Here is a 27,212-nt window from a genome sequence, read left to right as displayed (position 1 = left end):
CACAAGTATTGTTATTAAACATTACCTCACAATTTGGTTTGCCACATAGCTTAGACAAAAATAAGATTGAAGGCAAAGTTAGAAACGTAAAGAACATTTTTCAAGGTAATGGAAGGAGATATACAGACATTTCCAATATGAGTGACTTGGACATTTGTTCTATTTAGTAGACTGACAAGTGGATGGTCACAAGCTAATGGTTGGTGTAGGTCGGAAAGAATATTGGTGATATGGTATGTCGCACCAACATCTATGAACCATGATTGGGTAGACATATGACATAAAGTAGGTGAAAGATTGCTTGACAGGTTTACTTTGAGATCATCGGTACCTTGCTTGGTGAAAATGCTTGAACTACTCAACATTGGATTCGGTGGAGGTTGAGGATCCAACAACATTAGCATTTGGCTTAATCAACACATTGGAGCCACTCGACTTGTTTGTAAAACCAACACAAAAGTGGCACTTGGTGAGCAAACTTACCGCAATTCTTACACTTTAGCTGTGACCTCCTTTTATCCTTAACATAAATTATTTCTTTTTTCAATTTGTATGGCAAGGGTTGAAAACCTTTTATCAACTTGAACAAGGATGACATCTAGTTGTTGCTCCTCTTGAATAAGAAGAGAATATGACTTCGTGACATTTGGAAGAGGCTTTATCAATAAAATTTGGCTTCTAATGGCTGCATAACTTTCATTAAGGCCCATTAGAAACTAAATGAGTTGTTCTTGTTGTTTGAGGTCTAAAGCTGCCTTAAATGATCCACACGAGTAATCATGAATAGTGACACATAAAGCTAACTCATCCCATAGCCCCTTCAACTTGGTATAATACATTGCGATAGAAGATTTGTGTTGTTTATAATTGATAATTTGATACTGAAATTAATATATTCAGGGTTCCAACCAACTCCTTATGAAATGAATTAATAATCCAGGATTCAACAATGTTATTACATTGATCCTATGCCACCCTTAAGGAAGATGAGTTATTTGGCTTCAAGATAAAACCATCAATGAAACTAAGTTTATTTTTGGCATTAAGGGTCATTGCCATTGCCTTATTCCCCCTCATATAATTTTCTCCAATTATGACATAGGAAGCGAGTGTAGTATGTGGTCTATTCGAGAGATAAAATATAGTATGGATTGGTATGATCTAGCTCATTGACAACACCTTGTTTTAGATTTGATGGTAACATATTTTCTACAATGGCTAGACCTAAAAATTCTCTTATACCATGTTAAAATGGAAGAAGAAAATAAGAGATATGAGAAAACAAGAGAGAGCATACAATGTTAATTCATCCATTATCCTGAACAACCTCTTACATACAAAAGGGAGAGAGATATTAGAAAAGAAGATAAGTGTTCCACAAATTGTGGAACTTAAAAAATACTAAGTGTTAACATCTCATTCTTTCATTATCACTTAGATGCCAAATTCAAAAAATAAAGAAATGAAAAATCTTTAGCCGCTAACGTAATCCTATGCAGTTTTGTTTGTGATGGGATCAACAGCCTCATGTTGTTGAAACTTGACCTATTGAACTTTCTATAGAGTGCTTACCAAATATATCTACCATTACATCTCATCAGTTGTTGTCAAGTAGGAAACAAACTCAAGAATATTGAACTTCCCAGTCGGACGTTAGTTGCTCAGGGTTTGCGTGTGTTAAGCTTGCATAATTTTCAAATGAGTGTTCATAGGATATATTCACATCTAATAAATCTTCGTCTTCAGTGACCTTATTGGTTGACCTTATACAAGCATTCTGCTTTTATTTAGATGATGGTAGAAGAAGAGGTCATTGCTCATGTTAAAGATCCTTAGAAAATATTTCCCTTCAATGATTGACGATAGGAGAAGAAAAGGTTGTCTATGTTTAAGTCAGATTTTTCGTTAGGCTGAGGACACTAGGTAGTTGTGGACGTTTAAGAGTTTTTCATGAAGTGTAATGGGTGAAAGCCGGCCTTGCATATAAATAAAGAACATTTGACAGGAATGTCAATTGTGAAAAAAAATAAATAACAACAAAGTTCTAAAGTATTTGTTTCAAACTTTCAACAATAACTCTATCTACTGTTTGAGAAGGCAATACTATAATGAAAGTCATTGCAATGTTCCAATACTTTTTAAATTGTCAAATACAACAAATATGTTGTGTGAATTATATAAAAGAAAAATCACTATTAAATTAAATAATATTCATATCAATATTGCATCAAGAATACAATATTTAAAAAGTAAGTTGTCAAAGCCACTTCACAAGAAACTACAATTTGCAAGCACATGCTTCAATACTAGTTGTGTGCACTTTGCAACATATTGTTGGATTGCACTTTGCTTTATTTTGTACTTCACAAACCATGCAAGGCACTTGCAAGATTATTTTGTGCACTTTGCAAGCATTGTAGTCAATCTATTGCTTTCAGTAACTTTCGTACCAATAATAATTTGCATCTAGTTCACATATGCATTTAACAACTGTTTACATCATATCAAATCATAGTCTTACATGCATTTATTCCTACAAAACCAAACACTGTGGGCAATATAGCTGCTGCATATGAGATTGAATACACTGAAGGTGCAAACCAATGCATATGAATAACTCCATGTGCGTATAGTAATGTCTTGATGGTTCCACCATGTAGTTGCCTCTATCAGCCACTTGGATTTCCTTTTCATGTGCCTTAACCATCATGTTATGCCTCATTCTTTTCTCATTTTTATCTTCACAACCTTCTAGCATGTCAGTCGTCCTTTTATGTCCACATAAAGTGAAAAACTTCCTCTTGATATCTCTAGCAGTGTCATACGATTTGTAGGCATCAATAATATTAATAGTGGAGTCATTTAATATGATGTTAACCCTTAGACAACATTTCTTGCCTTGGTTGGAGATTAGAAAATGGTTATGCAATTAGTGTTGCTTTCATTTTTCATATACATTTTGTTCATACTCTTCAATACCTTATTTTGAAGTTTTGTTGTGTGTTGTTACATTTCTTAATTTTTTGGAGTCAATTTCAACAGCAAGCATGAAAAAACATTATAAATTTTGGCACCACATTCATTGCCTCAATAAAACCATATAAAAAATAAATTAATTTTTTTATTGACTAATCATAAAAAGAAATGCACCACCAAATGCAACTATGAGTTTGATTGTTTATGCCCATAAATTGTACAAAGGCCATCATTTTAAATACAAGCATATCATTGAAATACTCATAATTTACTTGTAATAACATAATATCCATTGTCTTCCAATTAAAGGGCATTACAGAAACCCCAAGTTCATGCTCGACTTCTTTTGTAAATAGTCTACTATAGCATGTTTTTGATTGCTTGCCATATAGCCTACTATAACATGTTTTTCATTCATTGAAGGTGACTCTTTATGTCATACAATGTGAATGCTACATCCTCAAGTCCACAATCTAACTTGCAAATCCACAATCTAACTTGCAAATCTAATAAGTTTGGCTTAGAGATATACCAACATTAAATGTTAAATCTCTAATATCTACATGAATGCTTGTTAATGCAATCTTAACATGCTATCAATAGTAAGAGAAGCCAAAGAGTGGTTGTGCGCTCTTATAGACATCCTAAGAAAAAATTTATCATTCCAAAGCCTCTTTATTACCATTCATGCACTACATATGCATCTTGATGCCCCCTTTAAATTTTATTTACAATGTTCTTTTTTAACCACTCCTATTTCCAACATACATAGGTCATGATCTTAAAAATCCCCTTTTATTTCATTTTTTTGTGATAAACTTCATAATGGGAATGTGATATAATACATAATTAATATGAAGTTAAATGCATCTACTGCGTTATTGAACTTCAATCCTTCACATGGAGCTTTCACAAAGGATAAGAGCATCATCCATGCTTTATACATAGATTTGTTCATCTAATAAAATATATCTTCGACTTCATGCATTAGGCTGGTCACCAGTTTGAGTATGACTGCAAATTTATAGAACCATTATCTATTGCATCCATCAAACAACTTAACTATTGCACTATATAGGTTCTTTGCAATTTAAATTTCAACATCTTCAACCAATTGATCCATGCCTTTTGTTTTATTTTCCTTACTATCATCAACATTTAGAAGTCTCAATTTAGTTGTACTTTGCTAGAACCACTATCATACCATACTCATGCATATTAGCAAATTAAGAGACAAATAAATGCAGAATGTTGGCAATACATGTGCTTAGTATGCCTAGTTTTGATTGCATTAGGTGAGCATTCAACATCAAATTCTAATAAAATATAAATTGCCATAATATTTGACATTTTGTAGTTGTCAAGTATTCAACCTACAATTTACAAATTAAACAACAAAACTTGAGTGAGATTGGTTGTAATTTACATTGGCAATCTGTATATCGCAAGTTAGCAAACTGCTAGCATGCCTCTGCCAGTATTGTAAGTTGCATATAACTAGTACACACAAGCTTTCATACACACTTCCACAAGTAGTTTAATGTGTATTTTGTACACATCTATAATGATAGTGCTCAAGGCATTGAAACTATATAGAATACTAGCTCTGAAGATTCATGAAATGTTAATTTTGGATTTGCAATTCATGACCGGTCTATTACAAAATATTTTCTAACCACAGGTCATGCTTGTTATGGTAACCACTACTGCCACTTTTGCAATGCTTAGTCATTACGAAAATATGCGTACCATGCAACTCTGCTATTTTTGGACTACCAACAATGCTGTACCATTGTTGGTTAACAACATTTGCAATCTATAGTATCTATAGCAATCCTTTAAGGTTGCTGCTACATTTATATTTTGTTGTTGGGCTATGTTATGAAGCTATTTCAGAATAAACAAAATGCTTTAGTGAATGTTTCATCTTTAGTGGAGAGAAAATCTCCCAAGCCATGACACCTTTTGACCAAGGAGAATATATAACTCTTTCCATTCATTGTTCTTCACCTAAAATTTTTCCCAAACACTTTAAGGAATTTGTACACATCAACAAATGATTAGGAACTGTGCATAAAGACAATGTGGAAACACACAAAAGATTACATGCCATAGGGTAAGAGGCATTTGCATAATTGACTAAGGTGGCATTTGAATGTCTGGCATGAAAATGCCGATATTAAAGAACAAAGTACTTTGTGCCGAGTTTTGGTGAAGTGGAGTTAAACTTCTAGATTCCACAACTAGTTTGTGTGTTGATGGGCTGGAACAATTAACCCTTACATTTTAGTCTCATGTTTGAGGGCATGATAGTTTTCAGCGATGCATTTTTTTTGTTTTTGTTTTGACTGTTAATGGAGAGTGGTCCTACTATAGAGGAAGGCAACTATATGAAGTCCAAATAGTTGTTCTTTGTGGCATAGTCATCACAATGGCCTTCCATGTCAGCAAAGAGAATGCAGCCGCTTCTCAAAACCAGCAACTATGCAATGCCTCAAACTTTGATGCCTAAAAGAAGACAGTTGAGCTTCTTGCAAGTGAGTGGTTTTCCTTATCACTAGTACAATTGTTGAAGTTAAGAGACCACCTTTTTACAAGTGATGAAAATTTGGTATAAATTCTAGTACACTTTATTTTAGATGAAAATATAAACACATTACCTCATCTCTTTTTTCTTATAAAAACGAAAGTTGAGACTTGTATTCCCATCAAAGATTCCCATGAGGAAAAGTTGCTCCCATTCTTTTTTGCTTTAGTTGTTCCATGCCCTGGACTTATCAAGACATCCTTATTTGCTTCAAAATGCATCAACATCACAAAACACACATCAATCTCTAGCATGAATTGAGAAAAACTGAAACCGCATTTCCAGTGCCACTGTTCTATCATCAAAACAAAAACATAAATCAAAATGTCAAAAAAAAAAAGAGAAAAAAAAGAAACAAGCATTACTGGCTAACACCATCATCAATGCCCTCATTGAAGAATTCCTTGCGAAGCTTGCTCACCATTGAATCAATGACATGGAGATAGAGTTCATCGACATTTCATGAACAAAGGTACGAACAAGGCCTAGACAAGATATCAATGGCAAAATGAGACTATTGGAACACAAAATTCCAATCTTTGAGGGTCTTAATTTGAAGGCAAGTAAGGAAAAGTTGCTGTGGTTAAAAAAAAAAAAAGTCAACACATGAAAGGAAAGATGTGATCAATGGCAGTGACATAAAGTTCATTGACATTTCGTAAATGAAGATAAGAACAAGGCCTAAACAAGATCTCCAATGACAAAATCAAACTGTCTGAATCCAAAATTTTGATCTTTGTAGGTTTTGTAGGCAAGTAAGGAGAAGTTGCTGTGGTTAAAAAATTGAACCTGAAGGCACACAAGGAAAGTTGTTTCAATGAAGCTGTAATGATGGGTTAAAATGCTAGATCTGCCCCCAAAACCTAGTAGTTTAACGTACATTTGTTTCACATGATATTTTTGTAATTTTAAATTTTAATTGTACGGATATAGTGAAATTTCAACTACTCCAACACTACTTAGGAAATTTAATAAATGGAAATCACAAAAAAAAATGCATGATGACGTCATTACGCGCCGGTTCTATTAAATGCTCAGCCTGAACACTGACAGCTCTCTATCCAAGAACTTACCAAGTGCCCTCTTCTTATTTGCTGGCATAAGCGCCTTTCTAAGTCCTTTCCATTCACCAGGCGGCAGACTGACTACGCACTCTTTTCTATCATCTTGTGTGCCTGCCGTACGCGTCTTCTTCCTGCTCGGCCCATCTCTCCCTTACCCTTCGTAATCCTCTGCGACAGCAGCAGCAACAGCCCCTGCTTGTTCCATTTTTCTCTTTCTCTGTCTCTATCCATCCATTTCATCACGATGGCTTCCTTCCTGTGTCTGATGCCTTCAATAGGAGTGGGAACTCAAAGTCCTTCCAGAACTCGTCTCCGCAACTTTTCTCCCACTACTCGCTTCCACAGTACGTCCCTCTCTCGCTCTCTGTGTTTGTGTGTGCACGAGTGCGTGTTGCTGACTGTTTTTCGCCTTTAAGCAGGGAGGCATTTCGTCATCAGAGCCGCGGAAACGGAGACCAACGATGGTCGGTTCTCTCTTACTATTCGTCGAATGAGAACCTTCTTTATTGGGCACAAACGAATCTGTTACTAAGTCCATTGTTTTATGCAGCTAAAACTTCTAAAGCTCCAGATGCCGCGCCCGCGGGGAAGGGTTCTAACATAAATCAGCTTCTTGGCATAAAGGACGCCGCCCGGGAGACGGTCTGCACTCGTCTTCTCTTTCACTGCTAATCCTGTTGCTAACCTAAGAAAAACTGAGCGACTACAACATTCACTTGCTCCGCATTCTTCTGTCGCTTCGGCCCCTCTTTGAAATTTTCCTTTCGAATGCAGCAACTAGGCTGACTGAGAGAGAAATATCAAGGAACTAAATTTGATATCCCAAACTCTTTTATTCGAGAGAACGAAGTCAATTTGTTGGGTGGAGCAACTTAGTCTCCTTTTCTACGTCCTTGACAGATTTTCTGGAAACTGCAGCAACTGAGTAAAAGGACATGCATGAATTCCTTTTTCTAGACAACAAAATCAATGCGAATCGCTTATGTAATTTAGTCCTCATTATGTAATTTAATTCTTCTTCGTGCATCAATATTTTTACCTCCTTGACAGATTTTCTGGAAAATGCAGCAACCGAGTAAAACGGCATGCGTGAATTCCTTTGTTCTATACAACAAATCGATGTAATGACTTAATGAAATTTAATCTTCACTATGTAATTTAATTCTTCGTCGTGCATCAACTTCTCTACCTCCTTGAGGGTCTTCGACATTGTCTTGTTTATCTGCCTTTTGGGACACTGCGCTGTCTTAAGACTTTGCAGTTCACGAGGAGAGGAAAACAGCGGCGCTTTTGGAAAGTCGAAGTAGTTCATGAAATTTATTTGAACGTGATTTTGGAATTAGCCTATCTCCAATTTCTTATGTCGGATTATGGAGCTTCTCGATGCTCCACATGATTTTTGGAGGGCTTCCTAAAAATGCCAAAATTGTTTGTGCTAAAATTTCAGTTCAAGCCCCCCAGAAATCAAGAGAAATGCTTGCTGTTTGAGCTTTGAAATTGTGTACATCTTTGACCAAGTCCTTGTTGAAATAGGTAAATCTGCATGTCTTATTTGTATGTCCTGGCTTTTTCCTATCATAGGCTGGTATGCATGTAAAAACTTGTTATGCTTTCATTTTCCAAACTGAAGTTTAATCTGCTCATGAAGGCTTCCTCTTCCATTGTTTATTTTTCTCATTGCCTACTCATAGGACAAATGGAAAATTCGGCTTCAACTTACTAAGCCTGTTACTTGGCCACCATTGGTTTGGGGAGTGGTTTGCGGGGCTGCTGCTTCAGGTATTATTTTTTAAACTTTATGGATCGTACTTTGCTTCAGTCAAGGAAATTAATTTTTCTTCTTACCATAGCTTCTAGATTTTGCATGGTTTATTCTGTTCATTTGTTTCTCTTTTGGTGGACATGATATCATTAGTTCTTTAATGATGTTTAAGTAGCAGGCAGTGATCATATTTTCTGGGTAATCAAAACCCATTATAAAAAAGTAAATTTGAATTCTTGGAAGAAGTTGAGACTTCTTAAATGAGTAGTTGTGATATAATTGTATTTAGGATATTAGTATCTTATTTATGATAATCTGCTAGTTACATGATATCATCTTTATGTCATTTGCCTTAGTTTATTACCATAAAATTATCATAATCTGCTAATTGCTGGATAATCTGCTAGTCGCATGTATGTTCTTCGGCAGCTCCATGGCCTTCATGAGATGCTACCTCCTTCATGCCATCATAGGGAATCTAACAACACCGTTGTAGGTTCTTCATTAGAGCTTTACGGGAGGATTGCAGGTTCTTCAGCAGAACTTCAGGGGAGGGCTGCAGGCTTTTCATTAGAGCTTCACAGGAGGTCCAAGTATTTGGAGCCCTCTCTTGATAAACTGAGTTTACGATTGTGAAAAATCTGAGAGACACCAACTTTTGGTGATCCAGTTATAATTGAGTTAATGGCTTAACTGGTTTCTGAACAACCTAGTTTGTATTGTGATTCAAACATTTGAAGTAACCTAGTTCAACGCTAAGCGAGTTTTCAACACTAAACCCAGTTTCCAATGAAGTTAATTTGTCATTGAAACAGGCTTATTTATTTTAGTAAATCAAGTTGGACTGACTCAGAAATATCCTTGATATGCTTGTCAATTGTGTTTCAGGGAACTTTCATTGGACCATTGAGGATGTTGCGAAATCTATCGTTTGTATGATAATGTCTGGCCCATGTCTTACAGGTTATACGCAGGTCGCTCTCTCTCTCTCTCTCTCTCTCTCTCTCTCGCATGCACGCGCACCTATATATTCTCAAGAAAGACAAAGAATGACTGCAAAAACATCAACCATCCAATTCATATAATAAGTGGACATCTGTAAAATAACTTCCCAAAAAATTAAATGATAAATACCTTATTGGGTTGGTAGGTTCTTACTAGTTGGCAGCCTTTATAACTGCCTGTTCTAGCATAATTGATTGTTATCAGTAAACAGTAATGTTCATATTCTAGAACACGTTCTTTTTAGAGTGGAATAAATAAAATAAATAAGTTTGATCAGTTAATCAATCCAGGTTTATCAGTAAGCAATAATGTTCACTCTTTAAGCATTTTTCTTGGTTCATACAAAAGTTAAAAGTACGTCATCCTTTTAACATGTGAAGTATGAACCTGCCATCTGCCGATGCAAGTATTCAACTGTTTATGATTCTAGAAAGAAAAGTTACATTTTTGCCCAGCAGGTGCAGGGGGTTTCTGTGCAGCAAGGGCATATATATATGTGTGTGTGTATATATAGAAAAAATGCCAAGAAATAACAAAATTAGCAATAAGATAATTAAGTTTTAACGTTTTGAGATCACAACTCTTTTATTCATCAAATCTTTCAGGCTTTTAATGTCATCACCAAAATCATCAATAACTATGTAACATAAAAGAGTGAGAAGGGCGGGGATGTGTGGGGAGAGTCAAACCATGTGCCATAAAAAAAATAAAAAAGCAAAACATGGACAATTTGACTTGAGACGTTTTCACTACAAGCAACTTGCTGTTGGCTAGAGTCAGGTTTCACACTCCTTTACTGCACCAAACTCACCTTGTGTACGTTGACACTGCAATGGAGCTGCACCTGCTCTCTAGAATTGGTGAATATTTTGGCAAGTCCTTGTGGCTTAGGCTTCATCATGCCTTTCAATGAGAAGTCTTTGTTATCCAAGTACACACATGAAATCACTGGCATGTGTCTTATTAGATTTTAGGTGTAATACATGAATAACTAAAGTAAGATCTGGTTTCTGTGCTATGTCTTAGTGCAGGCTTCCATTAAATGCACATGAAGGAATTTTTAGATTGGGAGATTGACTTCTCTACTTGTATTGCTAAGAATTGATCTGCCATAGCTGTTGAGCAAAACATGATCAAGTGTCACACCAAACCTTCACAATCTCATTTTGCAAATCAGTTGCATTAAGCGACTCCTTTCCGTGACCCATCAGGATGGTCTGATGCTAATTGTATCAATCTTTTTGGCCATTAACCAGGAGAACATAACCACATTACTATGACTCAGCTTTCTGTCCGAGAAGTTCTTTGGACAACAGCTATTAGTCACTCAGTTTGAACTTGAAGAGAACTAGATCCCTGAACAGCATTACATCATGTGGGCAATGGTTGCAGTTTGTAGATCCTGACATATGACACATGTAATTCATCTTTTTCTGGTCCTCAAAAAGAAAAAGGAAAAACACAGTTTATTTTGTTACTACAAAAGAGCTTAGGTCTCCTCTGGCTGTGTTATGCTACTTCACATTGACCAGATTTGCAGAGCAGAGACTGGAACAATTAGTCAAAACTATATGATCCTTTGAGCATGATCTTTATTGGCCAATAAAAGGTACCCACTAATTTACGTTAACATGTGAAAAACATGCTACTGCTTGCTCACTCAACCTGGATTTGTGGGATTTTTTTCATCAGTTGACCTCAATTTTGGTGAAACAAGTATACACAGCCTACATTATATAAACGTTCATAGGGCATAACTAACAAGTAAATTCATGCATTAACAACATACCACAGCCATAACATACTCTTGCCAAGGATAAAAGTGCTTAAGTGTTTTACTGGTCAAGAAGTTCTTGATTAACTAAAGAATTCCATGCTGACTTGGTAATAAAGATTTTACAGATCTGAAATTTCTAATGCCTGATGAAATTGTGGGAAAAAATATGTTTTTGGTTCATCCAACATTATACATGGGAAATCGACCTCTTTAATCGATTCTTATCATGAAAGTCTTGCTTTGTTTTCAGACCTTGAATGATTGGTATGACCGAGAGATTGATGCAATCAATGAGCCTTATCGTCCTATTCCATCCGGGGCCATAAGTGAGAGTGAGGTACGTTTCTTTGAAAATCATAATTACTATGGTTGATATTTGTTTAAAAATCATAAACTACTACCTAGATTTTTTTCCTTTTATTTTCACATATGGTTCTTCATTTTATAATGCATAATATTAGTCTCCTGTGAGTAATGCTGGCAATACTTCATCTTTTGTTCCGTCTTGTTCTGTCATTACTAGTATGTTCACCTTATCTCTTTTCTTGTTCTCCTCGTTGGCATTTCTGTTGTGTGGGCTTAGACTTATTGTAAGTTCATGTTCCTATATGTTTATGTGAACGGATTATTCATATAAGAGGTATAGTAGTCAAAAGGACATTGAACTAGAATAATTACTCTATTTAGTGTGTCTCTGGGTATGGAAAATTGCGAAGAGTTGTAATATTTGGAACTTGCTATTTGAAACTTTTGACAAAACTATCATAGATTATCCTAAAAGTAAAAGTTTGTCAGGTATCCAATGAAATATGGTTACTGCTAATCTGTGGCAACGCAACGAACACTGAAGTGGAACATTTATTGTATTTTGAATGCATAATTGGAGAAGCTGTGAAACTCATTAGTCATTAATAATTATACAGTTGATTGTGACTTTCGAAGTTTTAAAACTATTAAGTATCCGCTTAAAGTTACAACTATAAGTTAAGAGTTGCAAGATGATTGTAGAGAGAGAAAGAGAATGTCAGGTATCTTATGAAATATGGTTACTGCTAATCTTTGGCTACAGGGACACTGAGGTGGAGTTTTTGTGTTGTTACCTGGGCAAGAATTGGAAAATCTGTAAGATTCATCACTTATTAATTGTTATGTGGTTGATTTGTGTCAGTTTAAAAAAACTACTAAGCAAGTAAACATCCTCATAAAGCTAACACACACAGGCATACAGAGTGAGAGGGAGAAAGAGAGAATGAGAGAACGATAAAGGGAGGTGGTGAAATATTTGCAAGTCAGTTTGAAATGAACTAATAAGCATCCTCACAAAGTTATCTGTTAACACCTGAGTCAACACATCTCAGGTGCAGATGTGACAGAACACTTTTTCTTTAGATGATAAAAACATAACTTATCTTTTGTTAATTTTGTTGTTTTTGCTTAATAAGCTTCGAGTTTTATCAATGATCGAACTGGAAAGGAAGCAATTTGTTCCTGCTGCACTCAAGCCACAACCACACCTGAGTCATGTCAACTTGGGTGTGACAGCCTTTTTGAAGAGTTTGTGTTGCATAGTCCATGCTAGTGTGGGCAAGCTTGATCTTGATCCAAGAGACAAAAATCCGAAGAATATTTGTTGGAGGCAATCCTGTTTCATCTTTAGTTTCTAGTGATGAATTTTGGTGGGTCGGAAGCCGTCCATCTTTTCTAAGTTAAGAACTTACAATCATTGAGTTTCTCATAAACCATTTGGCTAAAAGAATTAAATGAAAGTTGAGATGGAGAATGATTAGAATCCATAATCGAAGGATGAGAAATGGCACAAAAGAAAAATGACGACGGAAGAAGGAAGAATTGTGCATGAGATGACAGTTTTAAGGGCACAGTTAGATAGAGCCGTTTGATGATAAAGGTTATGTCTTTTGAATCCATTTTAGGTGTGTAAAGAGATCTTGGTTCTTGGTGAAGGAAGTAATCTATCTTTTCCAAGTCAAGAAGTTGTTGAATTTCTCATAAACCAATTTGTTCGGGAAATTCGATGAAAGATTAGATTGAGAATGAGAAGAATCAAATTGAAAGATTGGTAATGACACAAATGTAAGAAACGTGACTGGAAGAAAAGGGTGACTTGTGGACTATATGACAGTTTTAAGGCTACAGTTCAACACAGCCACAGTTCAATTGGTAAGAGTTCTCTCATTCTTTGTTCTCTCTTTTCTTTTTCCTTCTTTCCCTTTCTTGTATCAAATTTGGAGAATAGAATTGATTAACAACTAGATTGCATGTCTGATCAGTAAGCAATCTTATCACTCTGCTATTTGGCCTGTTTTAATGCAAGAAAATGTTTGATCTTTTGTTGTTAGGATACATGTCTTAGGATTTAACATGATTATTTGTTTTAGAATTTAGTTTTGTAGCTCTTATTCTTTTGTCATATTTTTGTGTTTTTTACTTCTGTTTTGTGCTGCTTTATGCAGCCGTATTAGTAGCTGTTGGGACATCCAATGGCTACATTTTCTAGCCGTTGGAAGTCCCAATAGCTCTTTTTTTCCTTTCTCATTTATAAGACTTTATGTATATTGTTGATAGATCGTATGTTTCGGGTCCGGATCCATACCCGACCCGTCTTGTAGCCCGTGTTGGGCACTACTTAAGTCATGTAACCCTAATCCTTATGTGTTAATGATAATTTAAGGAGAGAGAGAGTCTGGCGGCTAGTGGGCACCGACTCCTCCTCATTCGTGGTTTTTTCTCCCTCGTGTTGAGGGTTTTCCACGTTACATCGTGATCGTTGTTTCTCTTCCTCTCCTTGTTCATATTTCTACATGGTATCAGAGCCGTGAAGTTCCGGCATTAACGTGTTGGAGGAGGCACCCCGCACTATTTATTGTCTGACGGAGTCACTGCTCATCACCGTCGTTCGACTCCAAGATGTCCGCCGTCTGCCGCCGTCCGCCCTCTCGTCGCCCGTCCGTCTGCCGCCGTCCGCCCTCCCGTCGCCCGTCCGACTGCGGTCGTCCGCCCTTCCGCCGCTCGTCCTCCTGTGCTCGGCAAGCGCTGCCCTCTGCTCTTGCGCCGCCGAGGGTTTCTGCGCTGCTCTGCTCCCGCCTCCGTTTTCTGCTCCCGCTGCCGCCAAGCACCTCACGCTCCGCCCTTCTCCCGACGCCGCCGTCTTCCACGCTGCAGTTGCTCCCTGCCCTTGTTGCTCTCGTCGTTGTGTGGGTTTGTCATTATGGCAGCCTCTTCTTCCTCGTCGATGGTCAGTCAAATTGAAATCAGATCGCCTCACAAAGGAGAACTATTTCTCGTGGTCGCCGGCTATGACTATGGGGATTGCTGGCCGTGGTCGCATGGCCTATGTCGACGGGAGCAACCCTGAACCAGCAAGAACAAGTGATGTGTGGCACACTTGGTTCCTTGAGGACAATCAAGTAAAAACGTGGATTGTCAACTCTATCTCCGCTGAGATTCAGCCTCTTATCCTTCGGAAGAAGACTGCACGGGACATGTGGGTGGTCCTTGAGCAAATGTATGGCCAGAAGAAGACGGTCGCACTTATCAAGTAATGAAGATTGTTTATAACCTCTGCCAAGGGAACTCTTCTGTTGCATAATACTATGGGGCTTTGAAAGCCAAGTGGGAAGAACTTGACTATCACTCTGATATTCTGTGGCACTGTCCCCAAGATCAGGCACTTTACATTGCCCAGAAATGGGAAAACAGAGTGTTCCTATTTTTAGCTGGCTTAAATGATGAGTTTGAAGGTGTTCGGAGCCAGATTCTGAATTCTGGAGAGGTGTCCAGTATTGAAGACGTCGGTTGTTGAAGCAGAAGAACAGAGAAGGCTGGTCACCAATGAAAGCAAGAGGGATCTTGGTCTCTCTCATGAGAGATCAGCCCTTGTGAGCCGTGGACCTGGAGGCTTGGCTAGACCCCCTCGCCGATGCACACACTGCAAGAAGACGGGTCACACCGTCGATTACTGTTGGGATCTCTATCCAGACAAGAAAGGAAATAGAGGGAGGTCTTCTAGTGGGAAAACACCTGGGCCTGAGGCGCCCAAATCCAGTGGGGAAAAACTTTCTATTTCGGCGAATCAGCTTCGTGAACTAATGACTTATTTGGGCAGGATCGATGTCCACAAGATCGAGACCTCAGAGGAGACTACAACTAATCATGCTCTTGCCTTTATTGGCAATAAAGGTAACTCTTCTGTGGGGGAATGATTGTCGATAGTGGTGCTACTCATCACATGACAGGTAATCCAACATTGTTTCATGAGTATAAGTTGTCCTCGAGAAGGGAACGTGTTTCTCTTGCAGATGGTTCCTCTACCTGTGTGGCAGGCGAAGGCACTCTGTCCTTGTTGGACAAATTTCATGTGCAGGGCGCATTACATGTCCCCCAGTTTCCTTTAAATATTTTGTCAGTCAGTAGACTTACTAAAGAATTGAATTGTGAACTTATTTTCTTTGCCGATCGCTGTGTTTTGCAGGACTTGGTGACAGGGAAGAGGATTGGGATTGGTTTAGCTTCTGATGGATTATATCGTCTTCCCATACGTGTGGCTACTGCTCTGCTGACAGCGATCCGCAAGACAGATAAGAGAAGAGAAGATTGTTTTCAGTCCTTTATGTACTGGCATGAACGTTTTGGGCATTTACCTTTTGGGATTTTGAAACATTTATTTCCAGACTTGTGTTCCTCCTTTGATTTGTCTTCCATTTCTTGTGATGTTTGTCAGTTTGCCAAACATGTGAGGGCTTCATACCCTCTTTCTACTAGTTGTGTTAATGAAGCTTTTTCCCTGATTCACTCTGAAGTATGGGGACCTTCGGGAATTCATACCCGTCAAGGTTTTCAATATTTTATCACTTTCATTGATGATTTCTCTCATGCTACATTTGTGTACCTGTTAAAAGACCGCAGTGAGGTTCCTCGTATTATCGAAACATTCATTCTTCTTGTGCATACCCAATATGGTGCGAATGTTAAAACTTTCCGGTCCGATAATGCCCGTGAATACATGTGTCAGTCTGTTGAGGAGTTTCTTAGACAAAGGGGGATTGTTCATGAGACATCTTTTAGTTACACCCCCCCTCAAAATGGGGTAGCTGAAAGGAAAAATCGTCAACTTCTTAATGTCACCAGGGCTCTTTTGTTTCAGAGAAATCTTCCTAAACACTATTGGGGTGATGCAGTTCTTACTAGTGCCTATCTTATTAACCGCATGCCCAGTCGTGTTTTGAATGGTATGACTCCCCACTCGTTACTTCTTAGCAGTCGTCCACCATTCCTACTTCCTCATCGTGTTTTTGGTTGTGTATGTTTTATCCATGATCACAGTCCAAATGTCAAGAAACTTGATCCTAGGTCTATCAAAGGTGTTTTTGTTGGATACTCTCCTACGCAAAATGGATACAAATGTATTGATCCTATTACTGGTCGAGTTTATGTTACGAGGGATGTTACCTTCTTGGAACATGCTTCTTACTTTGGTGAGAATCCTCTTCAGGGGGAGCAGTCTATGGGCAGGGAAGAGTATTCTCAGAGACAGGAACTTCAGTTTACAGATTTTTTGGACTACAAGAAAGCAGAATCGCTTACTACTGTTGATGTGCCTGAGAAGGAGGAAATGCGTGACACTAGCATTGAGAAGGAAGGCCCTCGGTTGTTTGGACAGTTCTACTCTAGACGAGGTACTCAGATAGAGATGATGACTTGTGATGCTAGATCTACTTCCAATCCTAATGTCACTCTTTCCCTGGATGAACCAAGTCCTACCGTGGAGACTGTGGAGACTCATGATGAGGTTGAAAAGAAGAATGAAGATCTTTCCATTGCCCTGAGAAAGGGTGTCAGGTCATGTACTCAACACCCCATTGGTAATTTTGTATCTTATTCCAGACTTGAAAAAGATTACAAGTGTTTTATTTCTACTCTTTCTTTGGCTGTGATCCCCAGGACTGTTGCTAAAGCTCAAAGTGACTCCAAGTGGGCTGATGCAATGAAAGAAGAAATAGACGCCCTGAGAAGAAATATGACATGGGAAGTGGTGAAAATTCCTGAAGCCGCTCACTTAGTTGGATCCAAATGGGTGTATACCATCAAGTACAAACCAGATGGGAGTCTTGAAAGATATAAAGCTCGACTTGTGGCCAAGGGATTTAGCCAGAAATATGAAATTGATTACTTGGAAACCTTTGCTCCTGTTGCGAAAATGAAGACAGTGAGAGTGGTTATATCCCTAGCTGTGATGAAGGAGTGGAAGATGTATCAACTAGATGTTAAGAATGCATTCCTCAATGGTGACCTCGAAGAAGAAGTATATATGCATATGCCTCCAGGATATGAAGAACCAAAAAAATGTTGTAAGCTAAAAAAAGCTTTATATGGCCTTAAGCAATCGCCCAGAGCGTGGTTCGAACGACTGAGAAGAGTGATGATACGTCATGGATACAAACAAGGAAATGAAGATCACACTCTGTTTGTGAAGAAAAAGGAGAGTAGGGTTACTCTCCTGCTGGTCTACGTAGATGACATGATTGTCACAGGAGATGATGAGGAGGAGATTATCAAGCTAAAAGGGTTACTGGCTATAGAATTCGATCTCAAAGATCTTGGCAAGTTAATGTATTTTCTTGGTATGGAGGTTGCTAGGTCTAGTACTGGTCTTGTACTAAACCAAAGGAAATATAAGAAACTGGTAAATTGAGATGTAGACCTACTCCTACCCCATTTGACACTGGGCACAAGTTGAGTCTTAGAGATGGAGAGCCTCTCTGTGAAGAAGACAAGGGAAGATATCAACGTCTGGTTGGGAAGTTGATTTATCTTACCCTCACGTGACCTGATATCACCTTTGCAGTGAATGTTTTGAGCCAATTCATGCATGCACCAACCGATGCACATCTGAAGGTTGTGGACAGAGTACTATGCTACCTGAAGAAAAATCCTGGCAAGGGACTCCTGTATGTGAAACAAGAGACTGTGGAAATCGAGGGCTATTTTGATGCGGATTGGGCAGGTTGTGGTGATACCAGACGATCTACTACAGGGTACTATGTCTACTTGGGAGGAAACCTTGTTGTATGGAGAAGCAAGAGACAGGATGTTTGCTTTAGATCTAGTGCAGAGGCAGAATATAGGGCAGTTGCTATGGGAGTGTCAGAATTACTATGGTTGAAGATATTGTTGACTGACATTGGAATATAGATTGAAGGACCTATGAAGACGTATTGTGATAACAAGTCTGCAATCAACTTAGCCAACAATCCTGTTCTTCACGACAGAACAAAGCATGTTGAAATTGATCGTCACTTCATTCGGGAAAGAATTGATGCGAAAGAGTTGATCTTACCTTACATGAAGTCTGAAGACCAAACTGTTGATGTTTTGACGAAAGCTCTTCCTTCAGCTTCATTTGAGAGGAATGTATCCAAGTTGGGCATGTTTGATATGTATGCCCAACTTGAGGGGGAGTGTTGATAGATCGTATGTTTCGGGTCCGGATCCATACCCGACCCATCTTGTAGCCCGTGTTGGGCACTACTTAAGTCATGTAACCCTAATCCTTATGTGTTAATGATAATCTAAGGAGAGAGAGAGTCTGGCGGCTAGTGGGCACCGACTCCTCCTCATTCGTGGTTTTTTCTCCCTCGTGTTGAGGGTTTTCCACGTTACATCGTGATCGTTGTTCCTCTTCCTTTCCTTGTTCATATTTCTACATACATCTTGTAAACTGAGCTTTTTGGGAGCTCTCTTTGTGAGAGTTATGTAATTCCTTCCACTTGAATGCAGATTTATTTTCTTTTTTGTGAGAATGTTTTGTGTGTGCAACTGACTGAGTATTGTTTACATTCAGTCATATTCTCTACTGAAGTTCTGTGAGAATTTTGAGATCAGAATTTGCAAATTCTGGGTTCGTAAATCTCTTTCATTTGTAAGTAATGAAGAAGCTTGATTCTTGAATCAATAGACTAAGAATGCATCTCCAACACAACAAAAAATGCTAACAAATTTAGGTCAAAATTTGGTACATGGACAAGAACAAAGACGAGCAGAAAGAAGACTTATTTATTGTATGGATAGAGACAAAAGCAGATGCTTTGGGAAGGGAGAAAGAGCAGAAGCAGTAATTAGGGTTTACAGATAGGAAAATTGGGGATTTATGAACAATTACTAGCAAGAAAGAGATCAACGAGGAGATTGATAGATTGATGCAAAGCAGATTGAAAAAAAAAACAGATTTTTGCATAGGACACAACAAGAAAAGGAAGAAGCAAGATTTCAGAAAAAGGTGCAAACCTTGACTTAAAGAAGATTGAGATCTCAAGAGTTATCCCTTTTGGAAGCAATCACAGACCTGGGACCTAACGCTGTTTCAATAGCTTGTTAGATTTCTGTTGCATCACCTGAATTTTGTCAACCACATGAAACAAGAGAAAGAGGACAAGAAGGAGATAAATGGTCACGAGTTCCAGTATGGGTCTTGTTGAAGCTTAGTACATTAAAGGACAACAATGTGCTAAAATATGAACAATGAAAATAACATGCCATATAAAGAAAGTATATATATATATATATATAGGACCTGGTCTAGACCCCATATGTTTGATACTATTTGATGCTATCTTTAATATATATATATATATATATATATATATATATATATATATATATATATATATATAGGACCTGGTCTAGACCCCATATGTTTGATACTATTTGATGGTATCTTTAATAATTGGAGTTCTAATGGTTCAAAAGGTCAAAACATTAGAAGATGGGATCTAAACCACTTTGCAAAATTTTAAATTAACTGAGAGGTTTTGTGTAGCATGAATGTAGAGTTTCTTTAGGCCAACTTTTAGGATGGTCTTTTTGTCCACATGATTTTTTTTTCTTTCTTTTGGATAGGTACTTCTTTCATATCTTTGGCAGGGTTGTAAGAAACTATTGATTGCAATAATGTGGAAATCTTCAGGGGGACATTTGATTACCCAGGATCTTAGACCCAAGAATCTGATTTAACGAGGGACCTACCTTGAGTCCATAGTTCTGGTAAACTGTGGATTTGAGAACCATGGATTTAATCCCTGGTGCCTAAAGTTCATGGACATGAACTGAAATTCATTTTATATGGTCAAAGAGGTCAATAGAAAACTAATCAAAATGACATTCATTTATATCAAGGGTATTTAAGTCATTTCATTAATTAACCCAGCTTAATTTAGTAACAACCTAGGGCATGATTGACAGAAGGTTATTTTTGAATAACAGAGCAAAACCTGTGTGTTTTTAATAATATTGATTTTTTTTTTGTTTTCATCAAATTAGGTGTGTCCTTGAGACTTTCCCTTTTGTGGGTTAACCAATAGTGATGCTTTCAGTTTATAAGTCCAGGGCTTCTAGAATGAACAGGGAGCGAATGGTGACATATGTAGGCAAACACTCACTTGTTTACATGATAATGTGGTCAAAGTTTTCATGAGAGTTCATTCTGTATGCTATTCCTAGTCAATGCAGCAGGATACTTAAACACAACATGACATGTCAGAGACATCAATCAATCTTCAGCATAATTGACATTGCGTCCTTAACATTGTCATGGTCTTGGTTGCTTTTTTTTGTTCATTTACCAGATTAAAATGGCCTTTCAGTTTTCAGTTTAGGTCTTAGTTTTTCAAGTATTTGTACTTAAGATTCTCATTGCAGTTTTTGATTAAAAGTTGTGTATATAGTCATGCCGTGCATGTGAATGTATTCGCATCTATGTTATACAGGTGCAAGGTATGGGTGCAGCACTTTTCAGACAAATATGGCTGCAGTATGTGTGTATATGTATGAATTGTCCACAAAATTAACAATTTGGCAATTGACAAGCTATGACTTTTGACTGATTCATCAAAAAATAAAGCAAATTATTTGTTACTTCACCTGCACTTGAGTCATGTGGACTCAAGTGGATAAACTCTTTTGAAGAGTTAGTGTTATATTCAAATAGACATGCACCTGAATGCTTGCAATATGCATACACGTACACTGTTTGTGTGCCTGTAACCATGGTATGTGATCATGTTGTCAAGTCCTAGTTTCAGAAAAAGGATTTCTGTTCTTTAGCAAAGATTACCTATCATTCTGTACATATGTCCATGTCCATCTTTGCGGGATGTAGGCTGTAATACCTTGGAGTCATTGTATTCATGAGTCTTTGCCAATTATTTCTGTTTGTCGCAATGGCACTTGAGCACTTGAATGAGATAATCTGGATGCTCTTGCAGGTTATAACTCAAATTTGGTTGCTGCTTCTAGGAGGCCTTGGCTTGGGTGGTTTGTTGGACCTATGGGTGAGTTGATGTGTTGTGTGGAGCCTTCTTATTTGGCATATTCTCATATATTAATTGCATGTCAACTTATTGTCTTTATTACTTTCTAAACTATAGGCCGGCCATACCTTTCCAACAATTTTTTATCTTGCTCTCGGTGGATCCTTACTTTCATACATATACTCTGCTCCACCTTTGAAGGTTTGGGTCTTCCTCCAAAGAAACATCTATTGAACAAATGGTTTTACTTCTAATATATCGATACAAATGCACACACATGTTGTGATCAAAAGGATCTTTTCATTTTCAGCTCAAGCAGAATGGATGGATTGGTAACTTTGCTCTTGGAGCAAGCTACATCAGTTTGCCCTGGTATGTCAGTGTACTTCTCTTTGCAACTGGATCTTGACATAGAGGTAGTTGGATATAATGTACTTTGCATCATGACATTCTTATAACAGTATATTGTTTCTTTATCATGTAAAATAATTACAATTATGGATAACTGGATCCAGTTCATTATTTTATGAACAGGTGGGCAGGCCAAGCTTTATTTGGGAATCTAACGAGTGACATAATCGTGTTGACTCTCTTGTATAGCATTGCCGGTGTATGCTTTGATTTTTTTTTTTTCTGTGGTCTTTGATCTTTCCATGTGTGGATGCCACACTAAAAAGGTTTTTGCCTTTTGGAAATGCAGCTTGGTATAGCCATAGTAAATGACTTCAAAAGCATTGAGGGAGATAGGGCACTAGGGTTGAAGGTTTGCCGCTTAATTTTGACTCTTAAGTTCTAAATATCATTAAAATTGCATATGAAATATAAGTCTAGTAACAACTAATTTTCTCGCATAATGTTGTCTCTCGCCATACTCTCTTGCAGTCATTGCCAGTAGCATTTGGCATTGATACTGCAAAGTGGATATGTGTTGGTGCAATTGACGTGACTCAGTTGGCGGTTGCTGGTATGGAAATTCTCTCCCACTTGTTAAGATGATTTTCTTCTGTGCTTCTTATGGTCATGAACTTCTTAGCTCTTTGAAAAATGTTTATCATGTAATTCAATCTTATATATCTGATGTGTTGTTTTGGGTGCTAATGAATGGCTTTGAAACTAAATTTTGTTTTCAACCAATATGCATTTCGTAGCTAAACTCTCTTGGCTATTCATTCTCTTTGATATACTAATCATGCTAATAATAACATTAAGATCAATAATACTGATGGCTGATTCGACAAACCTTGTTAAAATCAAATATTTTTTTAATGCATTTTAGCAAGTTCATTGTTCTCTAGTAGTTGACATCACTAAGTTTGCGTCATTGCAGCCCTTTTTGTGAACTGTGACTGTTTCTGCATGACTTTTCACCAATGTATATTGTCAAGCGATAATAACGGTAAATGGAAAATGTAAAAGTTTCCAGGGTGGAAGCATGTGACCAGTGACATAAACTTGTTACATTTAGTGCAAGTGTAAATAAAATAATGATGGTGGCAGTGTAACTTATTGGGGTGTCAGTGGATCAGATCCATCTCAGTGTCCCATAAATTGTGGTTCAATCATTTCGGGTTCAATAAATCTAAAGCCAGGCTAGCTGAATGTGTATCCTTGTTTCTTTGTGTATGTTTATTGAATTAATTAATGGATTATAACTAGTATCTCTTTTCCCCATCTGATCTCAGTCCAAGTCCTTGTAGGTTATGCAGTCTGAAGCTGACCTGCTTTTATCCCTAAAACCCACAATAGAGAAAATGAATCATAATGATTGTGGTGTTAATTGTTTTCTCTTGTTTATCATGGCAGGTTACCTTTTGGGAGCTGATAAGCCATACTATGCACTGGCATTACTTGGTTTGATTGCTCCTCAAGTAATTTTCCAGGTGATGCTGTTACTGTCCACATTTTAGTTGTCATATGGACATTGATTTCTATCGCTTCATCTTCCTGTTCCCTCCAATAGTTTCTTCAGGAGCATCTTTCAGTCTCTTATTTGTGCTGAATTTTTAGTTAAGCAAAGGGCACATTTGGTGATTATGCTTTATCAAAATCATTGGATATACCATGTCAAAGTCCACAGTCCAATTAATCTCTCATTGTTGTTTTTACAGTTCCAGTATTTCCTAAAGGACCCAGTCAAGTATGATGTCAAGTACCAGGTGTGTTATTTTTCCTGTTCATACCGCATAGTTTTACATTGAAAAATTTCCATTTAGGTGACTATATTTTGGTCTTAATCCCAAGTGCGGGCCTTAGGTTGTTTGATTTTCCTGATATGGGCCTTATTTTTTACCCACACTGATCAAAGAATGATTTGACTTTCTTAACTCTAGTTCAAGTATCACTTAACTAGTTAAAATATCAATAACATGAAGGGAATGACAGTCCGTGTATAAATTAGCACTTTTACCTTAAAAGAACAATGTTGCAAAACGTAAGTTCACATTTCGTCAGGATCGCATGATTTAACTTGAGGCTCCCTTTTGGTAGTTATCAGGAAAATTTAGGATTGTATCAGGGAAAAGGAAAACATGAACCCATATATAGGATTGTGGCCAAACGGTAGGTTCTAAAATGGAATTTTCCCTTTCATATATTATAAGCTTACATGCAATTCTTCCTGCTCTGTGTAGGCTAGTGCCCAACCTTTTCTCATCCTCGGGCTACTGGTAACTGCCTTGGCGACAAGCCACTGATCCATGTGTATAGAAGTTGAGCCTGTTTGCTGTTTAAATGTTGCCGCACTGGTTTATGCTGCCTGCTAAATGTCGCGCTGTCTGTAAAGTGGTGACACAGCACTTCGGGAAAATGGATGTAATGCATAGCGGCACCAAGAAATGTTAAGTCACTGAGGCCTCCTTTTTCATATTCTTTGTATTTGGGGGCATTATCAATTTTCATGTCCAATCCCAAACACTCTCTCTCACACACACACAAAAACTTGTCCTTTTTTCAATCGGTGAACTAAAATACCAAGAGGCATGGCATAGCTGATTGGGGTGGGGGTGGTGTGGGCGTGGTCCATTTTAATTCCTATGGGTGTCATTCTCGTGGGCTGCTAAAAGGTGAGTTGAAGATGGCCTGCTGCCCACCCAGGCCCTGCGCAGTACAGCATCTCAGAAATGGGGAATGCAGGGACCTTCAGGCCTCATTTGGGTGGTGGATAACCTCTCGGTCACCTGCAAGTAAAACACCAGCAACAAAAGTTTTTCAGTCTTAGTTTTGTAGACCAATGCTTGTTGGTAATATGCTGATATTAGCGACATATTTGATTAGGAATTTTCCAAGCTGCCTGTTTGAAGCTTTTTCTGCACATTAATGGGGCGGTTGGAACATTTTCTAAATGTTCTATGAATCCATTTTAAAGATTAGGGTAAATTAATGGGGTAGTTTGAACATTTAAATGTTTCATGAATCTACGGTGCGGACAACTTTTAAGCAGTGTTGTCAGACTTTTGGCGATTCCTTGCTTATACCGCTACCCACAACAGCATCAAACGCAGAAAAATATTAGAGAAAAGAGAAGACACGGAAGACAATTAACAAAAACCCAGAACAAGAAAGATGCAAACCCTATACAACGTGGCGTCTGTCAGGGTCCTTTCGATTTGGTAGTGTTCAAAGGACCTTCATATTTATTTCATATTTAATATCCTTACTGGTTTTGGGTTGGAGGGCTACAGATGGTGACAAACGTCTATGCAGTGTATGCAACGCTTTTCACATAATTTTCGTTCTTGTATATTGTTGAAGTTAGAAGAGCAAAGTTTGCACTTAAAATTTTTATTTACTTTCATGCATATATATAGGAATTGAACGCACCTGCCTATCAGATGTTACCGGATGACAATATTTAAAAATGTCACTGAAAATCTCATGAAATAAAAACACTAACCATGGTTTATGGTATAATGGTTGGTTTCTATGTTTTTAACAACAGTTCATGGTTCTATAAGCCTCAACTTTTAAATATTTAGCCATCCTATCAGCTGGTAGAATATATATATATATATATATATATATATATATATATATATATATATATATATATATATATCATTGCTAGATACCAGACCACACGAGTAAGGATAAAAACAAAAACCAGACCAATTAAATTCATGTTAAAAAATGTTTTAAACAAATATGAACTTTCTAATGTGTTTATAAACATTAATTTAATATAAATCATGTTTTACTTCAAGTCATGTTTTGTAAAATAATTGATCTTTATACTATCAAACTTTTTATGGTATAAGAGCCGTTCAATTTTTTACTATTAAAAAAACATTACTTAAGTAAGTAAAGGACTAAGTTAGCATATATTTCTCATCAAATCACTATTAAGATCACATTTATAAGGTTAAGATTGCAAAAAAAAAAATTTAATAATTAATTTTAATAGGTCTAGTTTTATTTGTTACCCAAGTGGTCTGGTTTATATATAGATATGGGGTTTTTTTTTCTTAAAACATATAATTGAACAAGGTCACATATTATTAAGGAAAAATTATTAGCACGGCATTCCAAGTTACGATGAAAAATAATGGTGCAGCTATTGTACTTTTTCCAGATATTTTATTACTTAGTGTGGGTGCTTCATTACTATGGTTCATTAATTTCGTTCATATTTTGCTAAAATAAGGTTGAAGGAGAAACAAAAAAACAATGTTTCTCCTAAACAATGCCAGCACGAATTCAATCTACCCAGTGACAATAGCGACAGAATTTCTTCGATTCCAATTTACCAGCTTTATTGTTTCCATTTTTTGAGTAATATATCTGGAAATGCCGGGTGATTCCTTCTTGTTCCCACCATTTCAAATGTAACTGGTACATTGAAAATAACTCACTCTAGGACTTCTACTCTTGGGCATAAACCTCCTTCTACTTCTTGTTCTCACCATTTCAAATGTAACTGGTAATTAGCTCTTTCTTTTTTTCTAACTCTTTCTTTTCTTCAATCGAAGAAGAAGAAAGGAGAAGGGAAAGAAAATAGAAATTCCTAACGGGAAATTTAATTATGAAAGATTTTGTTGCAAGTTGCAATTAATCTTTTTCTCTTTTTTTTCTTTTTTAAAAAAGACCTTTGAAACTTGTCGAAAACCACATGTAGTCTGATTGAACAATCCTCTTTGCCAAAAATTTGGAACTGTTCACATTTTTTTTTTAAATGGAAATAATGAATAATATAGCTTCATCATTTTTTGAAAAGAAAAAGAGAAAAAATAAAGAGAAAAACGTTATTGCGTTTCTCAGTTGAGATTGGGTACCACCCATCTAATATCTAAACTTCTGCAATTCTGCATTTTCCCTCTTTCTGCTTTTGTAAAATATATTGGGAAGGAGACGAAGTTTTCATCTTCCCCTTCTCTCAACTTTCTTCTAAACAAAAGAAAAGATGGCACTTCTGTTTTAACTTTCTTTTCATACAAAAAATAAAATAAAAAGAGAATGAGAAGTCTCTTCCCTTCGAATTTGTGCATAAAATATCTTCAAATACAGTCCATTTGTTAACAAAAGGCTCTTAATTACCAGCCTTTTGATTTTCTTAGCACTAGTTGGTTTGAAAGTAAAGTTGGTAAAAATGTTTAAAATACAGCATTGTGCAGGAGGTCTGTATTACTAAATAGTTCATGCAGCTTTTCAAAGGGTCCACTTAATTAAACAAATTTACATCCTGGAAACAATTAAGTATAGGAATTACTGTACTCTTTCAAATTTG

The 27,212-nt window shown here is 37.1% G+C and overlaps 1 protein-coding gene across 2 annotated transcripts; it reads left to right on the top strand.

The window, feature by feature from the left end:
- Positions 1 to 6,636: 6,636 nt before the first annotated feature.
- On the top strand, positions 6,637 to 24,356 carry LOC116255104 (chlorophyll synthase, chloroplastic). 2 transcript variants are annotated; one of them, XM_031630857.2, is made up of 15 exons: positions 6,637 to 6,971; positions 7,044 to 7,091; positions 7,178 to 7,269; positions 8,319 to 8,406; positions 9,278 to 9,363; positions 11,422 to 11,508; positions 21,449 to 21,514; positions 21,611 to 21,694; positions 21,804 to 21,865; positions 22,028 to 22,103; positions 22,194 to 22,256; positions 22,376 to 22,457; positions 23,297 to 23,373; positions 23,602 to 23,649; positions 24,124 to 24,356. In XM_031630857.2, exons 1-15 carry the CDS (start codon positions 6,872 to 6,874, stop codon positions 24,184 to 24,186), a joined length of 1,122 nt encoding a protein of 373 aa, XP_031486717.1. In that variant the 5' UTR covers positions 6,637 to 6,871; the 3' UTR covers positions 24,187 to 24,356. The 2 variants fall into 2 exon arrangements, with proteins under 2 accessions (XP_031486717.1, XP_031486718.1); XM_031630858.2 differs by having other exon boundaries at positions 6,639 to 6,971; positions 7,047 to 7,091.
- The last annotated feature ends 2,856 nt before the right edge of the window (positions 24,357 to 27,212 follow it).

This window comes from Nymphaea colorata, chromosome 5 (genome assembly GCF_008831285.2).
Source record: "Nymphaea colorata isolate Beijing-Zhang1983 chromosome 5, ASM883128v2, whole genome shotgun sequence".
Taxonomy (NCBI): Eukaryota; Viridiplantae; Streptophyta; class Magnoliopsida; order Nymphaeales; family Nymphaeaceae; genus Nymphaea; species Nymphaea colorata.
The sequence above is the reverse complement of the archived record's forward strand: the minus strand, read 5'-3'. Positions and strand labels throughout refer to the sequence as shown.